This window comes from Micromesistius poutassou (genome assembly GCF_964030765.1).
Source record: "Micromesistius poutassou genome assembly, chromosome: 10".
Classification (NCBI taxonomy): domain Eukaryota; kingdom Metazoa; phylum Chordata; class Actinopteri; order Gadiformes; family Gadidae; genus Micromesistius; species Micromesistius poutassou.
In genome coordinates, this window is record NC_140280.1 from 12486502 (window position 1) to 12501277 (window position 14776).

General features: G+C 43.2%; 1 protein-coding gene across 1 annotated transcript; it reads right to left on the reverse strand.

The window, feature by feature from the left end:
* Positions 1-4940: 4940 nt before the first annotated feature.
* LOC311354784 (lysosomal proton-coupled steroid conjugate and bile acid symporter SLC46A3-like) lies at positions 4941-12673 on the reverse strand. Its single transcript, XM_084474637.1, has 6 exons — positions 12650-12673; positions 12281-12501; positions 8726-9620; positions 7780-7863; positions 7225-7381; positions 4941-5936 (listed from the first exon to the last, which is right to left on the reverse strand). Exons 2-6 carry the CDS (start codon positions 12485-12487, stop codon positions 5834-5836), a joined length of 1446 nt encoding a protein of 481 aa, XP_084330763.1. The 5' UTR covers positions 12488-12501; positions 12650-12673; the 3' UTR covers positions 4941-5833.
* Positions 12674-14776: the final 2103 nt, after the last annotated feature.

Consider the following 14776-nt stretch of genomic DNA (forward strand, 5'->3'; position numbering starts at 1 on the left):
AGGGCTCTTTTGTGATGCTCTCGAATGCTCACAGCGAGGGTACCGTAGCGTCCAGTTGAGTTGCATACATGCAACCCGGCCAATCACAGACAGAGCAGGGCGGGTATTGGCGTGGCCATAGTAGGAAAAAAAACATCGCCATCGGGAAATATAGGGCTAGGTGCGTCAATGTGTTAACCTGACTCTCGCCAGATGAATTTCGTTCCGCCTAGCTCCACTCATCCATCTGGGATCGCTCCATTGAAAAGGTGCTTTAGAAGGCTGGGCCTTATCAAAAATCCGATTGGATAAACCACCTGTCCGTCATCTTTATTGACGTGACAAGTGGTCTTTATATTACTTCAACCACTCACTCGAAACCAACCCGTGACGCTTGCTTCCTCGATGCGAGCCGTCTGAATCATAACAGTCGGGTTGGATCGCGGAGTGCTATTGTGGGCGCTATTGTTGACGGGGGTGGGTGGGGCGTTCGATCGCGGACGAGCACTTTTGCGGGCGCGATTGTTGAAGAACACTCAGAGGGCACTTTTTAATTGACTTGTTAAGTCGTTAAATGTAAAAAGGAAACAAATTGGGTGTATTACACCAGGCACCGTCAAGAACACTGAAAAACAAGAACATTTAAGGTGGCAATGAATGGGGGAGAGGGGCCCACACCGATATTCTTTCAGGGGGCCCAGAATTCCTTGCAACTGCCCTGACTGCATCACGCATAGCCTACTACAACATTGGCTGTCTGGATCAGTTAAACTTCGGGCGGGGGCTAAGGAATCTAATCTAACCGGGAAATCTGATCGAGACTATTTCCGGGAAAGGTCCGCTGGTTCATTAACTGCAATAAGCCGGCAAGAGGGATATAGATATAAAAGTTGGACATTGACCAATAATGTATAGATTTCATACAGCGACGTGGTAGCGCTGTTAAGATACAAGTATACAGTAAAAAGTATCACAATATGTTATTGTATCGCCTAATATGTGGACGGGATTTCCGGGAAATCTGTTCTATTTCCTGATTCCCGGGAATTCCCGGGGGGGGGGGGGGGGGGGTGCTGCGCAGATAAAAGGTGCTCCGCCTCCGATGCTAAATAACAACCAGCACCGGCGCTCCGCACACGCAGAACACGCACTGCGCGTAGGGCACCAAGTGTCTGAGGGGGCACCAAAAAAATCTGTCTCGTAAAAAATCATCATAATAATAATAATCATAATAACGCGATATATTTAAAATGAACATGTGTAAAACGTGTTAATAGCAATACAAAAGTAACATTTGCTCGAGAAAAAGATCCGTCTCCTGTGCGGCCCTCTCTCTCTCCCCTAGGTGCCCCCCTCCCCCACATCCCAGTGGTATGTTCGATTAGATCAGCCTCAAGTTTGGCAGACACCTGTGTTTGGACATGGCCTCGAAAAGCCATCAAGAGTCGGGGGCGGATAAGAGAAAAAAGAAGAGACAGCGAGATGATGCACGCACGTCGATGGCAGGTAAGACAATGTTTTAAATAAAAATGGCTAATTCTGTAATTTAGTACTTGTATGAATGTCTTGCTCATGCCAGGTAATGTTAACGTTACCGTTAACGTCAACAAACTAACGTTAGCTCCTATATTCTTCTAGCCATCAGAAGTCGTCAGCCAAGTATTAGCCAAGTTTACTTATATAGGTCTACTGCATTTCAGGACGTTTATTTGGCGTTTGTTATGTAGCCTACGTTATGACGTTATGCATGTGTACTGTGAACCAACGAGTATGCAATTGTGTACTGTAGTGGAAAAAGTAATGCTACAGATGATACTTTAAAGTAATGAGTTGATGAATGGAGAATGGCTCCTGGTAACATGAATTCTGAGAAACCTTGCATCTGCAGGGCAACATCTGCAGAAGAAAATAAAGAAATCTTAGTTATGTAGATCCCCTCCCTTCACATTCATAGTTTTCAAATTATGTAGATTTTTTTTAAATATTGTGAGCCATCAATCATTGTCTTAAAGGTAAAATAGTTTAAAATGTTGTCAAGCATCAGTGATTTACACATTGGCTTACATAAACCTGTAATTAATATGTAATATTGTTTTTGAATCAAGGTGCAAAACTGAATTTTAGTGTACAATCCCTGAGTATTTTTTCTTGTATTTCTGAATGCAGGGTCAATGCTTAGATATGTGCAAGGAGTTCCTCAAGACCAGGAGGAAGATTTAGATGATCAACTATCCACCAGCAGTTCAAGCACACATCATCAACCACCAATCTCTGCAGACTCTGCAACAGCACCCAGCCCTGACCAACAACCATCAACTACTAGTTCAGGACTTATGTTAATGTTTGCTGCTATTGTTAATGCAAAATTAGTGTAGTCTTTTATCAAGATTTTAATTTCTCTTTATTTGCACATTACATTTTGCAAAACTGTTGAGAAGTTATTTTGGAAATAAAGAGAAACGTACTGACAATTACTGAATTGATGTTTGATTGATGATTTTCGGGGGGGCACCACAATATTTGTGCTTAGGGCACCCAAATGGCTAGCGCCGGCCCTGATAACAACGGTGGACCTCGTAATTAATTTATATATTTTGAAAATTGTAATGTAATAATTATCAACCTGGTACTTGGGGCCCTACGCGCTCTGCGTACTCTGCGTATGGGGAGCGCCGGCGCTGTCCGTGTCCCTCCAGCCACGCCGGACAAAACTTAACTTCGAGTTATTATTCCCGTTTGCAGCCTCTGGCCAATCAGTTGCCAGCAGCCTGTTTACGTCATACAAAAGTACCGGCTCCGCTCGCTTGGAACCTCGACGGAGGTGCTACTAAAATAAATAATGAAGCAATGGTGGCGACTCGTTACGCCCCCTGCGGGTGGTAGGGATGGGCTCACTCCAAATCACATATTGAGTTCATGACTACCTGCTTATGGACATAAGCTCTCACTATAAACATATGTATTGTTAATATAACACATCAACATAATGGGCTGTCAAATAACATAACTTGGTATAATGAGTATAATGTTCAATACCTAAAATAACTAGTTCCAAAACTATTGAATCAGGGTGATTAGTTTCATACTGTGGATTTCTGAACTTTCAGCAAAGGGCATGTGGAGAAACAAGCTTTGAACTTTATGGGTAAACAGTGATACATAAGGAAAAATAACTTGCCTTTGAAATACTACACAGCATATTATATAGTAACTATAAAATCATCGACCACACGCTTTCATTAAAAGTGATCTAGGAGGCTACAGGTGGGCTGTTATTTATTTAGCATCTTTCATGAAGATATAGCCTACCTTTACCATTATTTAATTTATACCTAAAATTCACACATAAAAGTTTACAAACTAAATGGTAAACGTTAATCATATTATTACATATTATGTGCAATGACAAAGCATGACACTTTTATTATAGAGAATTAATGTGTAATGTAGCAATACACAACGCGGTTACTCTGAATCGAATAGTGCATATAGTGTGCCAACGTTAAGTGAAGAAAAGCAGCAAACGGACTGCAATGGAACAGCCGGCCATAATGGCAACCCATTCCTTTAAATTGCGGGTTCTTCCATTCATTTTGTCTATGGACACAAAATACTATTTCATTGTGTCTGTGGGAACATCACACTCCAGGGCATTGTCAGGCTGCCACCGTCCACCAATGGGTCCGGACCCATCTTGGTTCCCAACCCATGGTAGATATGCTGATGTAAAGGAAACTATGAGTGACAGACCATCATTTGTACTTGAATTTAAGTAATGGGGCACTTCTAAAATACCCTTATTGCCATTCTTTTTTTCCCACAGTCACAACAATGTAATAATAATAATTATTATTTTATTACAGGGAGGATGTGTTTGAGATCTGGTTCGGAAAATCCCTTAGACTTCCTTATACTGTGAAACAATAAAAACAAACAATAACCCTTGAGTATATTCTAAATACCCTAAGAAAAGTAGCCTATACTCATTTAGTAAGATGAAAACAAGCCAACTAAGTCCCTTGTTATTATTATTCCATTCATTGGTATGGGTATTAATTGAGCAATGCAAAATGCCTGACAAACAACTTAACACATGCGGTTAACACAAGTTATTGGGAGGTAGGCCTACTAAATGTTCACTGCCTCCACCAAATGCAAATGTTTACCCTAGTGGATTCTTAGGTGAAATGTGGGAATAGGCCTACACTAAGAAGACCATGGAACTACAGATTGATTGGAGCACACTTCAGTTCAAACACTTTGCTTAACTGGTCCTTGATGCATGCATAGTATTGACTGGTTTAATGGTCTAACATAATAGTTTCTTTATCAAGGACTTTGAATTTTTCATAGTCAGGAGAATTGAAAGCATCCTCCTGTTGACAACACCTGCAACTATCATCACTGTAGTCCATTTGTCGTTTCCGCATTGTTATGATAACTGTAAACAGTACTTTTTTTTTTGGGGGGGGGGGGTATCTTCTTTGCAAGTTGTTGAAACTTTTATACTACAAAGAGTGCTACAATCCAAGTTAATCACCGGTGTTTAGGACCCCGCTGAAATGGTCCTTGGGTCATCAAGGAGGAGTATTGCTGCAACTTTGGGCACGTCGCAAGAGAAAAGCCGTTGTGAAAATGTAAAGCCTTAACCAACACTGACACCTGGCGGTAAATATTGTAGTGACATACTGCAAATACACGTTGATTACTGCAGCCGGACAAACTTGTGGCTTTAAATGTTGATCTTACTTAAAAGGCGATGTCTAACAAAGTAAACACAAGTGCAAAGATCACATTTAAAATCGGACCAATTAACAACTTTCAGGCACAGAAGAACGTCTAATTATAGTTCAATCAAAAGGTTTCCAGTTGTTATTGCAACATAATAGTTCATACATTTTTATTAAAAATGTTATAATCATTGATAGATTCATAAAAACAGATTTACATAAAATGCATACATATGTAACAAGAAGTGATAGAAGAAGGCGATTTTCCAACATAAATGTGCACAACAACGCTCATGTTGGTTTGCTTTTTTAGTTTTCAACCTGGGGTTTTACCCCACTTCTGTCCTGAGATCGGTCTTCATTTCCCTTTATATGTTACTATGGGAATACAAAAACACCCAGGGGAAATCTAATGTTTTGGTTTACAATATCAAGTGTACTACTTTTGTAATTAAGTCATTCATTAAAACATTGATTAATTCATTTGTTCTACCTCATTACGAAACCCTTGGTAACATCACATGTGGTAGTGTCCACTCAGATGTACGATGACAGATCAACTCCAGTTTAGTCGTTGGTACAGTCCACCAGACACCTCCTACACTCCAAGACATGTGGGCTGCATCCAAACCTGCCTACTACATACTGCTGTACTGTTTTCTGGCATACCAGTAGTATACACACACACACACACACACACACACACACACATACATACATACACACACACACACACACACACACATACACATACACATATATATATATATATATATATATATATATATATATATATATATATATATACACACGTCAACATACACCAACTTTCTTACCTATTATATGTGAAGGTGAATGTCAATCATCCAAGCAGCTTTATAGCTGTAGCACTTTAACATATGAGGGTCCTTCGGAAACAGCATCTTTCAAAACAAGGATCTGAAACTAATATATCCAAAAGTCACAATATGAAAAAACAAAACCAAAGAATGTTTTCCAGCTACGTTTTGTGTGGGCTGCGTCAAAGCTCTACTGTAATCATCCATTTTCCTGCACAGAGAACCCTGACATCCTGAAGACTTAAAGCAGCAGTGTGTGTGTGCTACCGAGGGTCGTAGCACAGCTCAAGAGCGTATAGCGCCGTCCACACCTGGCTCCACCTCCTCTGAGACCAAGCCTTCCATCCCCTCGCCCTCCTGAGCCGGGTCCTTCAGCAGCACCGACACTCTGGAGTCCAAGAACAGTCAGAGAGGACACAGCAAAGTGAGTGAACATGAGGCGTGATCGTTAAACTTTGAAGTCTCTGCAGTTCATGGCTGAAAAAGTACACATAATTACCTTATCAATTAAAATAGGCAACCGCTTCTAGCTAATACCTACTATTACTAATTACTAACTAATAATTAGTATAACTAGTCCAAACAGATAACTTAATATTATGTTTTCTAATCAGTACAAGCTGTTGATTCCCACTGAAAATATCTCCTTATGTGTAAGACTAGTTGTACACTGAAAGTAAGGTGTTAAAACAAATCCACAGCCTGCCACAATTATCAGAGAACAGGTACGTAATGTCATACACAAAGAGGTTCTTTGGAATCTAACAATGCATCAGTTTGCACACAGCTTAGGCCTACCTAATCATTGAGCTGAATCATCATTCTCGTTTGACACATTTAATTCATTTATTTGGAATGACCAATACTTACAACGACACAGCATTCCAAATATTAATAAAGAGCCCATTTATGTCTCACACAGCAACACAAACACTGCAAGTACTTACAGCCACACACACACACACGCACTCACACGCTATGGCTCAGCACTTCCTGGACTAGCCATGCCAACTAGATGCTTTCACAATGTTTTTGTAAAGATAATGGTATACTGTTTATTAATATGATAACATTGCTCACACTACAATTCTGCGCACATGAAAGCGGCACAAGGAAAACATTTGTAAGGATATATACGTTGTAAAACGATATCGCAAGGTCTGATTTTTGTAAAGCACTTGGCTGGTTGTGCAGGAGTGAGAGCTGATTGCTCTTGTGTGTGGAGAATGCAGGAGGTCGCGCATGAAAAACTGCAGGCAAAGGATTCTGGCACCTTAAGGACTTCAACTGAAATGCATGCCCAAGAATGCATATAAATTCAATCTTGCCTGAATACCCACAGCCCTAAACATACATTTAGGTTAAAATGAGGTGTCCTACAAGAAATCCTGTTTCTTTACTATCGTTACTCGCTATCGCTATTGGTAATAGTTAAAATTAGAGGCTAAACCTTTAAGAGATATGTTGTACCTATCTAAACGTGTGTGTCCAACAACGTGATTTGTGTGAACACATGAGACGACAAAGTATACGTTTTTAACTTCCTTTATCCAGTGGTTTTAAACCCAAGATCGACCCTAAAAGATGCAGAATTTTGGCATTGGATCTCCTTGGGCCCTAGAAATCCCACGATAATAAGATGAGCGATGGTGCCTGGTGTTAGCTTCATGACTTACCCTAGTAGGACACCGGGGATGAGACAGAGGACTGCACCCAGCAGGAAGCTGAAGCCTGGCCACCACCCGACCGTGACGGCGTAGATGCTACTGAAGACGGTCGAGGCTATGCTGCCACTCAGACTCTCCATGAAGGCTACGCATCCAAACAGAGATCCTGTGCAACGACAGACGCTTTGTTAGGTCATCAGAGATGCTCCTTTTTATTTTTTCTAGGATAACAAATGCCCTACAGTTCTGCTTATATTGATGTAGACATAACGTTAATGGGATTTTAGATTGGATGTCTGAACATGTTTGACGTTACGTTGTTTGTATATTTTGGGTTCTGAACATGTTTTTACGTAGGCCTATGTGTATTTTAAGATGTGGTTTCAATGTCTCTTGGAAGACCATCTAAGTAATGAAACTAAACAAACATCTCCTTTCAGCTGATTCTAGTCATTAAAGTATTTGTGCAAACCGATGGATTCAGAAACATGGCGAGTCAAGAGTCAAGTGGTTCTAGCGGTGGACAGGTTTCATTTAACCGGCGCCGTTTCTCAATCACCTCACCTTGCTCGGACGTGGAGACAATATTTGACATCATGGAACGCAGGACAGGGGAAGGCATGATGGATAGGAACAGAGGTATCCTCACTACAGAGAGCCAATGACAAGACATTAAAGTAGATTTGGAAGACAGAGCAACACAGTGCAGGAAATATGTGTGGAATCTCAATCTGTAACAATGGCTGATCAAATCTAATTTTTAAAAAAATAGAAGTAGATCGCAGAGTCGCTCACCAGCTTCCGCAAAACACTCAAAACCCACCTGTTCAGAGTTCACCTAGACTCTGCATACATAGCCATCCAGGCCGCCCACTATTGTATGTTGTACGTCCTGGCACTTAATGTACACACTTAATGAACGTTGTATTTATTCATAGTACTTAATTGTGTAGCATCTGCATTCGCTAGCTATCACTGCTGTATACAGGGAACGGGTTAGCCTAGCGATTGTTAGTAGGCCTACTTGCACTTGGTTCTATTAACATCTTTACTGTACCAACAGCGATATATTTTTCACTTCTAATGACAAATGTACTTATTTTACGTCGCTTTGGATAAAAGCGTTTGCTAAATGCCCTAAATGTAAATGTAAATGACTTTAAAGGCCATAATTGATGCAAGGCAAAATGTATAGACTGGGATGCTTTATCACAAGACTATGTTAGAAATAAACACACAGATGAATTCATCTTATGCCATATACCGTTCATATAACTTTCTACATTTTTACTGCGTGTGTGCTAGTGGCCAAGTCCGATCAGTTTAGGGACAAAGAGAGTGTCACACACTTCCCACTGGATATTTGATAATGAAATGTGATATCACGACAGCCCTAGTGTGTGTGTGTGTGTGTGTGTGTGTGTGTGTGTGTGTGTGTGTGTGTGTGTGTGTGTGTGTGTGTGTGTGTGTGCTAGTCTTGATGGATGAGGCATGTGTGTACTCATCTCACCGAGAAACACGGCCAGAGTGGTCTTGACAAAAGACAACGTGGTCAAGCCAACTATGACGGAGAGCAGGCCGATCAACACGATCACCGGCTGGGGAACGCCTAAGCGCGTGAACGCCGTCACGCCCAGGAAGCTCCCCAGGAACATCGTGGTTGACAAGGCGAAGCCGTAGCCGATGAGGATCTCGTCCCAGCAGAGCGGCTCGTTGAGCTCATAGAGGATGATGGAGGACATCCCCCCGCCGTAGGCGATGGTGAAGGTGGCTAAGGTCAGGATGAGCAGCACCAGGCGAGCGGTGTTCCTGCGGCTGAGGCCCGCAAACATGTGATAGATCCCCAAGACCATCTGCTTCATCGCCGAGCGGCGAGGGGGGTCTTCGCCACCGTCGGAGGGATGGGCGTAAACGGCCGGCGTTCGTTTCACCGTTTCCTCCAGGAAGAAGACGGCGTAAAGCAGCGTGAAAACCTGGCACAGGACCCCCGTGAAGACGGGCCAGTTGAAGCCCGCTGCTCGCAGGAAGTAGCCCGTGGAGATCGCGGCCACGGCAGACACCAGACCAATCACCAGGTCTATGCCGGCCATGCGCATTGTTTTCCGTTTGCCGTCGTCGCATATGTCCGCAACGTACGCGAAGCAGCCGCCCAATAGGGTTCCTGTGCTGCCGAACAGCGAGGAGATGAGGCTGGCCCCCACCAGCAGGTAGATGTTGAGCTCAAAGTAGGACACGGCCAGGAAGGACAGGTTGAAGATGAGATCACCGATCAGAGGCATGATGATGGTGACCTTGCGTCCTCTCTGGTCGCTGTAGGCCACCAGGATGAGGGTGACCACCAGAGACGGTATGACGGTGAAGAGCTCCGCGTAGAGGGAGAAGAGAGAAGTCTGCCTCTGCACCTCCTGGAGACCAAACAGAAGAAGAAGAAAACTTTTGTTTTTTTTTGTTGTGTTTGTTTTTGGTTTTTTTGGTTGCTGTCACATACAGTTATTGACATATGCAATAACTGTCGCGGGTTGATGATTTTTTACTTGTAATGGCGAAAGTAGAAGGTTTGAGGGAAAATTATATTAACAAAAATTGTGGCCCCAAGAAAAAGGAACCAGTCCTTTGATAGGCGGAACAGGTGTGTCCCAGGCACAAAACATGCAGAACCTTCTTCTTTAATTCTTAAAAAGGTGATAATTGCCTCTTTACTGTGAACAGTTTAGTGTTCCACACTAACAACATCACCAGAATATCCAGTCAAATATTAAAGCACAAAGAGTAGCTTCTTTAATGCTTGCTCGAAATAAGTTAGTTATACTTACATATTATATTATTATATTACATTTTTGATATATTATTCTTTTGAAAATATTGTAAACTTTCTGGACACACACAATAAACAAGAAGCAACGCATTAACTGCAATAAGCCGGCAAGGGGGATATCAATATAAAAGTTGGACATTGACCAATGATTTCCTACAGCGACGTGGTCTGTTAAGATACAAGTATACAGTAAAAAGTATCACAATATGTTATTGTATCGCGTAATACAGCGGTTCCCAAACTTTTTTTCCCTGCGCACCCCCTCTTACGTCCCAACCGGGTTGGCTCACCCCCAATCCCCACTTCAGAAAGAAGGAAAAAAAAACGCAACAAAGCTTTGTTTTATCGCCATATAAAGACTCATGTTTAATCATGCGCAAATAACCAGAACACGCATGACAATAACAACATCAACAAATATCCAACAAATAGGATAGCCAAGGGACACGACTGACGTTGTGTGCAAGATCTGCTCATGTGTGATACGCGTAATAGACGGGCAGACGACCGATCTACATGACCACTTTATGCGCCTCGCAGAAGTTAATAGAAATGATTCTTCTATTTTGACGCGAGCCGCTGCTGAACCGCGTCAATTTCCATAGAGCAGATCGAGCCGGGCAGGAAGTGAAATAATAAAAGCCATAGAGCACCCGGTCAATTTTCTAAATAAAACACAATACTCCGCTCATGTAGCCTATACAACTTCACATCAACATTATGTCATGACCGGTGGCACCAGGTCAGCAGTCAATCAATCAAAGGGTCTCAGAGGGTCGGCAACATGGACGACGAGAGACTTATTATCGAAGTGGAGCAACATAAAATCATTTACGAAATCAATCATCCTTTTTATAAAGACAATGTGAGAAAGGATTTCCTTTATCCACACAGTTAAAACGTTCAGGATTATCGCGTGATCTCGTGATCTCGCATGAATACGGCTGGCTCGCAAGGCAGCGCGCGCTGCCGTTACGCGCCCGGTGGGGAATGACGCAGGGCACAGGACGCAGCCGTTCCGCGGCGCAGCCGTTCCGCGGCGCTTACGTCCCCGGTGGGATGAAGGCGTAAAGATAGCGCTGCGGCGCGGTGCGCCGCTCCTGGGACGCTGCTGAGACGCGCCGCGGCGCGCCCGGTGGGGATGGTTTCATTGATTAGAGTGGCAGCGATCAGCAGCGGTGACCGCGGCGCAGCCGTTCCGCGGCGCTTACGTCCCCGGTGGAATACGGGCTCCGCGGGGCGGGGGTGGGGGGGAAGGGGGTGAGATAGATAATGCGGGGCCGTGCGATACCAACAAGCATGCCGCTCCGTGATTGGCCGGCCCAAACGGCCCACGAGAGGCCAAACGGCCCACGAGAAGCCGCGGCCCTTCTGGCATCTGCCCAAATGCCAGACCGTCCAGTCCGTCACTGGTGTTGGCCGACTTACTTTTTTTAGTTAGGATATTGATGCTGCGCGCCTCCTATTTGCAACGGAATTTGTTTAAGATATAAAACCATTTAATTTAACACACACGCACTAAAACAGATATTTTCGTTTTTAAATAGGCCTAAATATTTGGAAACGAAAATTGAAAAGTGAGGCGCCGGGGAAGGGGGCATCACGATGGTGGCTCTCCATCGTGATGTCGGTCAGCCATCACGCATCGGCACAACCCTAATCCCTTATCCCAACCCTAACCCTTGAATTAAATTGCAATGGAGTTACAAACCATCCACAACATTAAAGAGAATAGGCTCCGATACAGGTCAAATAAATGAAAACGCGTACCCCTGGGGGTGTGCGTACCACACTTTGGGAATCCCTGGCCTAATATGTGGACGGGATTTCCGGGGGGTGCTGCGCTGACAAAAGGTGCTCTGCCTCCGATGCAAAATAACATAATATAATTTATATATTTAGAAAATTGTAATGTAATAATTATCAACCTTAATTCCCCCCCCCCCCCTCCCCCCCCCAGGTACTTGGGAGGCCCCCCAGGTACTTGCCCCCTATCACAATATGTTATTGTATCGCCTAATATGTGCATGTAATTGAGTAATGAGTCTGTAGACAATCCAAGAATATCAGGAAATATGGAAAACCCAAACATATTAAATAAACAAAGAATGCATTTGCCTGTGTTTAATAGTATGCAAGGTCAAACATATAACTTTGGGGGCATGAGTCTTTAAAGGATCACATTTAGACGATTTTCTACGAATGCCTGGCTGGCGTCAATTTAGTTTGAGTCGCCTATATGTAACTTACCTCCTGGTCGGTTGAATTGTCACTGGTATCATTGTGCGTAGGACTACATCCAGATGTGTTGTTGTTGTCGTCGTCATGTGGATATGGGGTTTTGGTCACATCCTCCCAGATTCGCCTATACACGTACTGGTCTATCAAAGGGGAGACCAGAAAGCCAGCAAAGAAATAGAGGGCTATAATCGGCTCGATAAGGTGAAAGCCCTTCATTCTTGTTGAAGTACCTAGAGGGGATAAAAAGTGTAACGTGCATAATTATTATTTGCGTATGCTTATAACATTTTACATGTATTCTTATAACGTTATATCGTTAGCATAGCAAGTTGTATTTGAGTTTATATATATTCGAATATATTCGAGTTTTTGGCTTACCCAAGGAGTTTTTCCTCAGACACAGTTACATGAAGACTCGTACAGAAAATGCACGGTGCTTCGTGTTTATTTATTTACTAAATGTTTCCAAGCAGGTTTGGCTCCACCCCTTGCGTGACCTGATTGGACCATTTACTAACGCGCAGAGCTCTGTTCATGCGAAATATGAAAGGGAAAGTGAAAGGGATATCCATACATTTTTTTCTCTATCAGATAAATACTGATGATATTATGAGTGAAATATATATTTTGTATATTTTATGTAGTTAAATATTATATATATTGTTGTGTGCCCGTGGGCCATACATTGATAACCTTAATGGCACTTAGACACCTGCGTAATTACAAACACATAGTTATTAAACCCGCTGACAAAGGGTCCAAAATAGTCATCTAATTGCCACTTTTCCACCGGCTAAACTCGCCACGACTTAGTGCGGCACGACTTGGTTTAGTTCAAGACACGTCGCCTTTCCATCTAAAAAAAGTACCTATTCAACGTGGGCGGGTGGGACGGGATTCCCGGGAAATCTGATTGAGATGATGTCCTGATTCCCGGGAAAGATCCGCTTGTTGTTGGCGCGGGGGGGGGGGGGGGGGCGGTGGCAAGTCGAGGCGAGTTGAGCTGGTACTGTCGGTGGAAAAGGGGCATTAGATACACAACAATACCTCTTAGAAGCACACAGACAATTAGGGAATACATTACATTACAGACCCATACAGGATTCGCTCCATTTGGCCACACAACAGCAAATTCTCAACATATCCACTGATCTCCATAAACGGAAATACATCACACATAGACAGAAAATATATTTCGACGGTCCAGGCACTCCACGCAAACGCCTTTTTTATCTTCTTCCAAAGATCCACAAGGCGCCCGAGTCCTGGACGGTCCCTTTCTTAGTGCCACCCATCATCTCTGACTGTGGTAGTGAGTCCTCTGCAGCAGCTGAGTTTATAGAGTACTACCTCAACCCCATCTACCGGAAACACCCAAGCTACATCAAAGATTCCTACCACTTCATCCAAACACTAAACAAGACACCGGTTTCCACACAAGCGTTTTTATTTACAATTGATATAGATTCATTACACCAACATCGACATCGATTCTGGCCTGCAGGCTGTCCGCTCTGCACTCCTCCGGTACCCAGGCCCCGACAGGCCCGACGGTCACGTGTTGGAACTACTTACCATCAACCTGCGCAGGAATTTGTTTTCAACAACAAGCATTACCTCCAGACAGACCCACGGGACAGCGATGGGCAAGAAGTTCGCGCCCAGCTATGCGAACATCTACATGGCTGGGTTCGAACATTCTGCTTTGCAGTCTTGCCCATTGCTGCCCCAGGTGTACTGTCGGTTCCTGGACGACATATTTGGGGTCTGGCCACATAGATCACTTTCTGCAATTCATACACATATTCAATACACATCACCCTACTATTAAGGTTAAATATACACAACATGCACAACACATAGATTTTCTAGACACAACTGTTTTTTCCCAGACACAAACACACCACACATAGTCTTTTACACAAAAGTTTTTCTTCAAACCCACCGACACACCCAAAATCGTCCAACACTTCTAAACACACCCCATTACTTCACTATTCATCACTGGGCTGGAGATGAAGGCGTGCTGGTCGGACAGACAGAGGAAGGCGGCAGAGCATAGATGGATAGCAAAACTTGAGACACTTACCCCCTTGGGCCTGAACATCAGGGAGTAGGGGCCGTACTGGGCCGCTGCTGTGGGCGCTGGGAGGTCCTGCACTCCTCCTTGGGGGTTCCCTGCATGGCGTCGGGCCGATTGTGTGTTTTAATATGTTGCATGTTTTTATCTTTACTGTGTGATTCCTTTGCACCGTGATTTTATTGAGGCCTTCCACCTCCTCTTCTACTACCCCATTTATTCCGTTGGAGGATTCTTTTATGTGAAAGGATGGTATGAATGTGTGAATGTTTTTACTATGCCTTATTTATCTTTATTTATATACCTATTTATTTATCTATTTATTCATTTGATCTATTTTGCACTTATCTACCAGCACTTATTTTTACCCTGTGTGTTTACTTCTTGCATGCTTTTACCATGTTTTTATGTGTATATATATATAT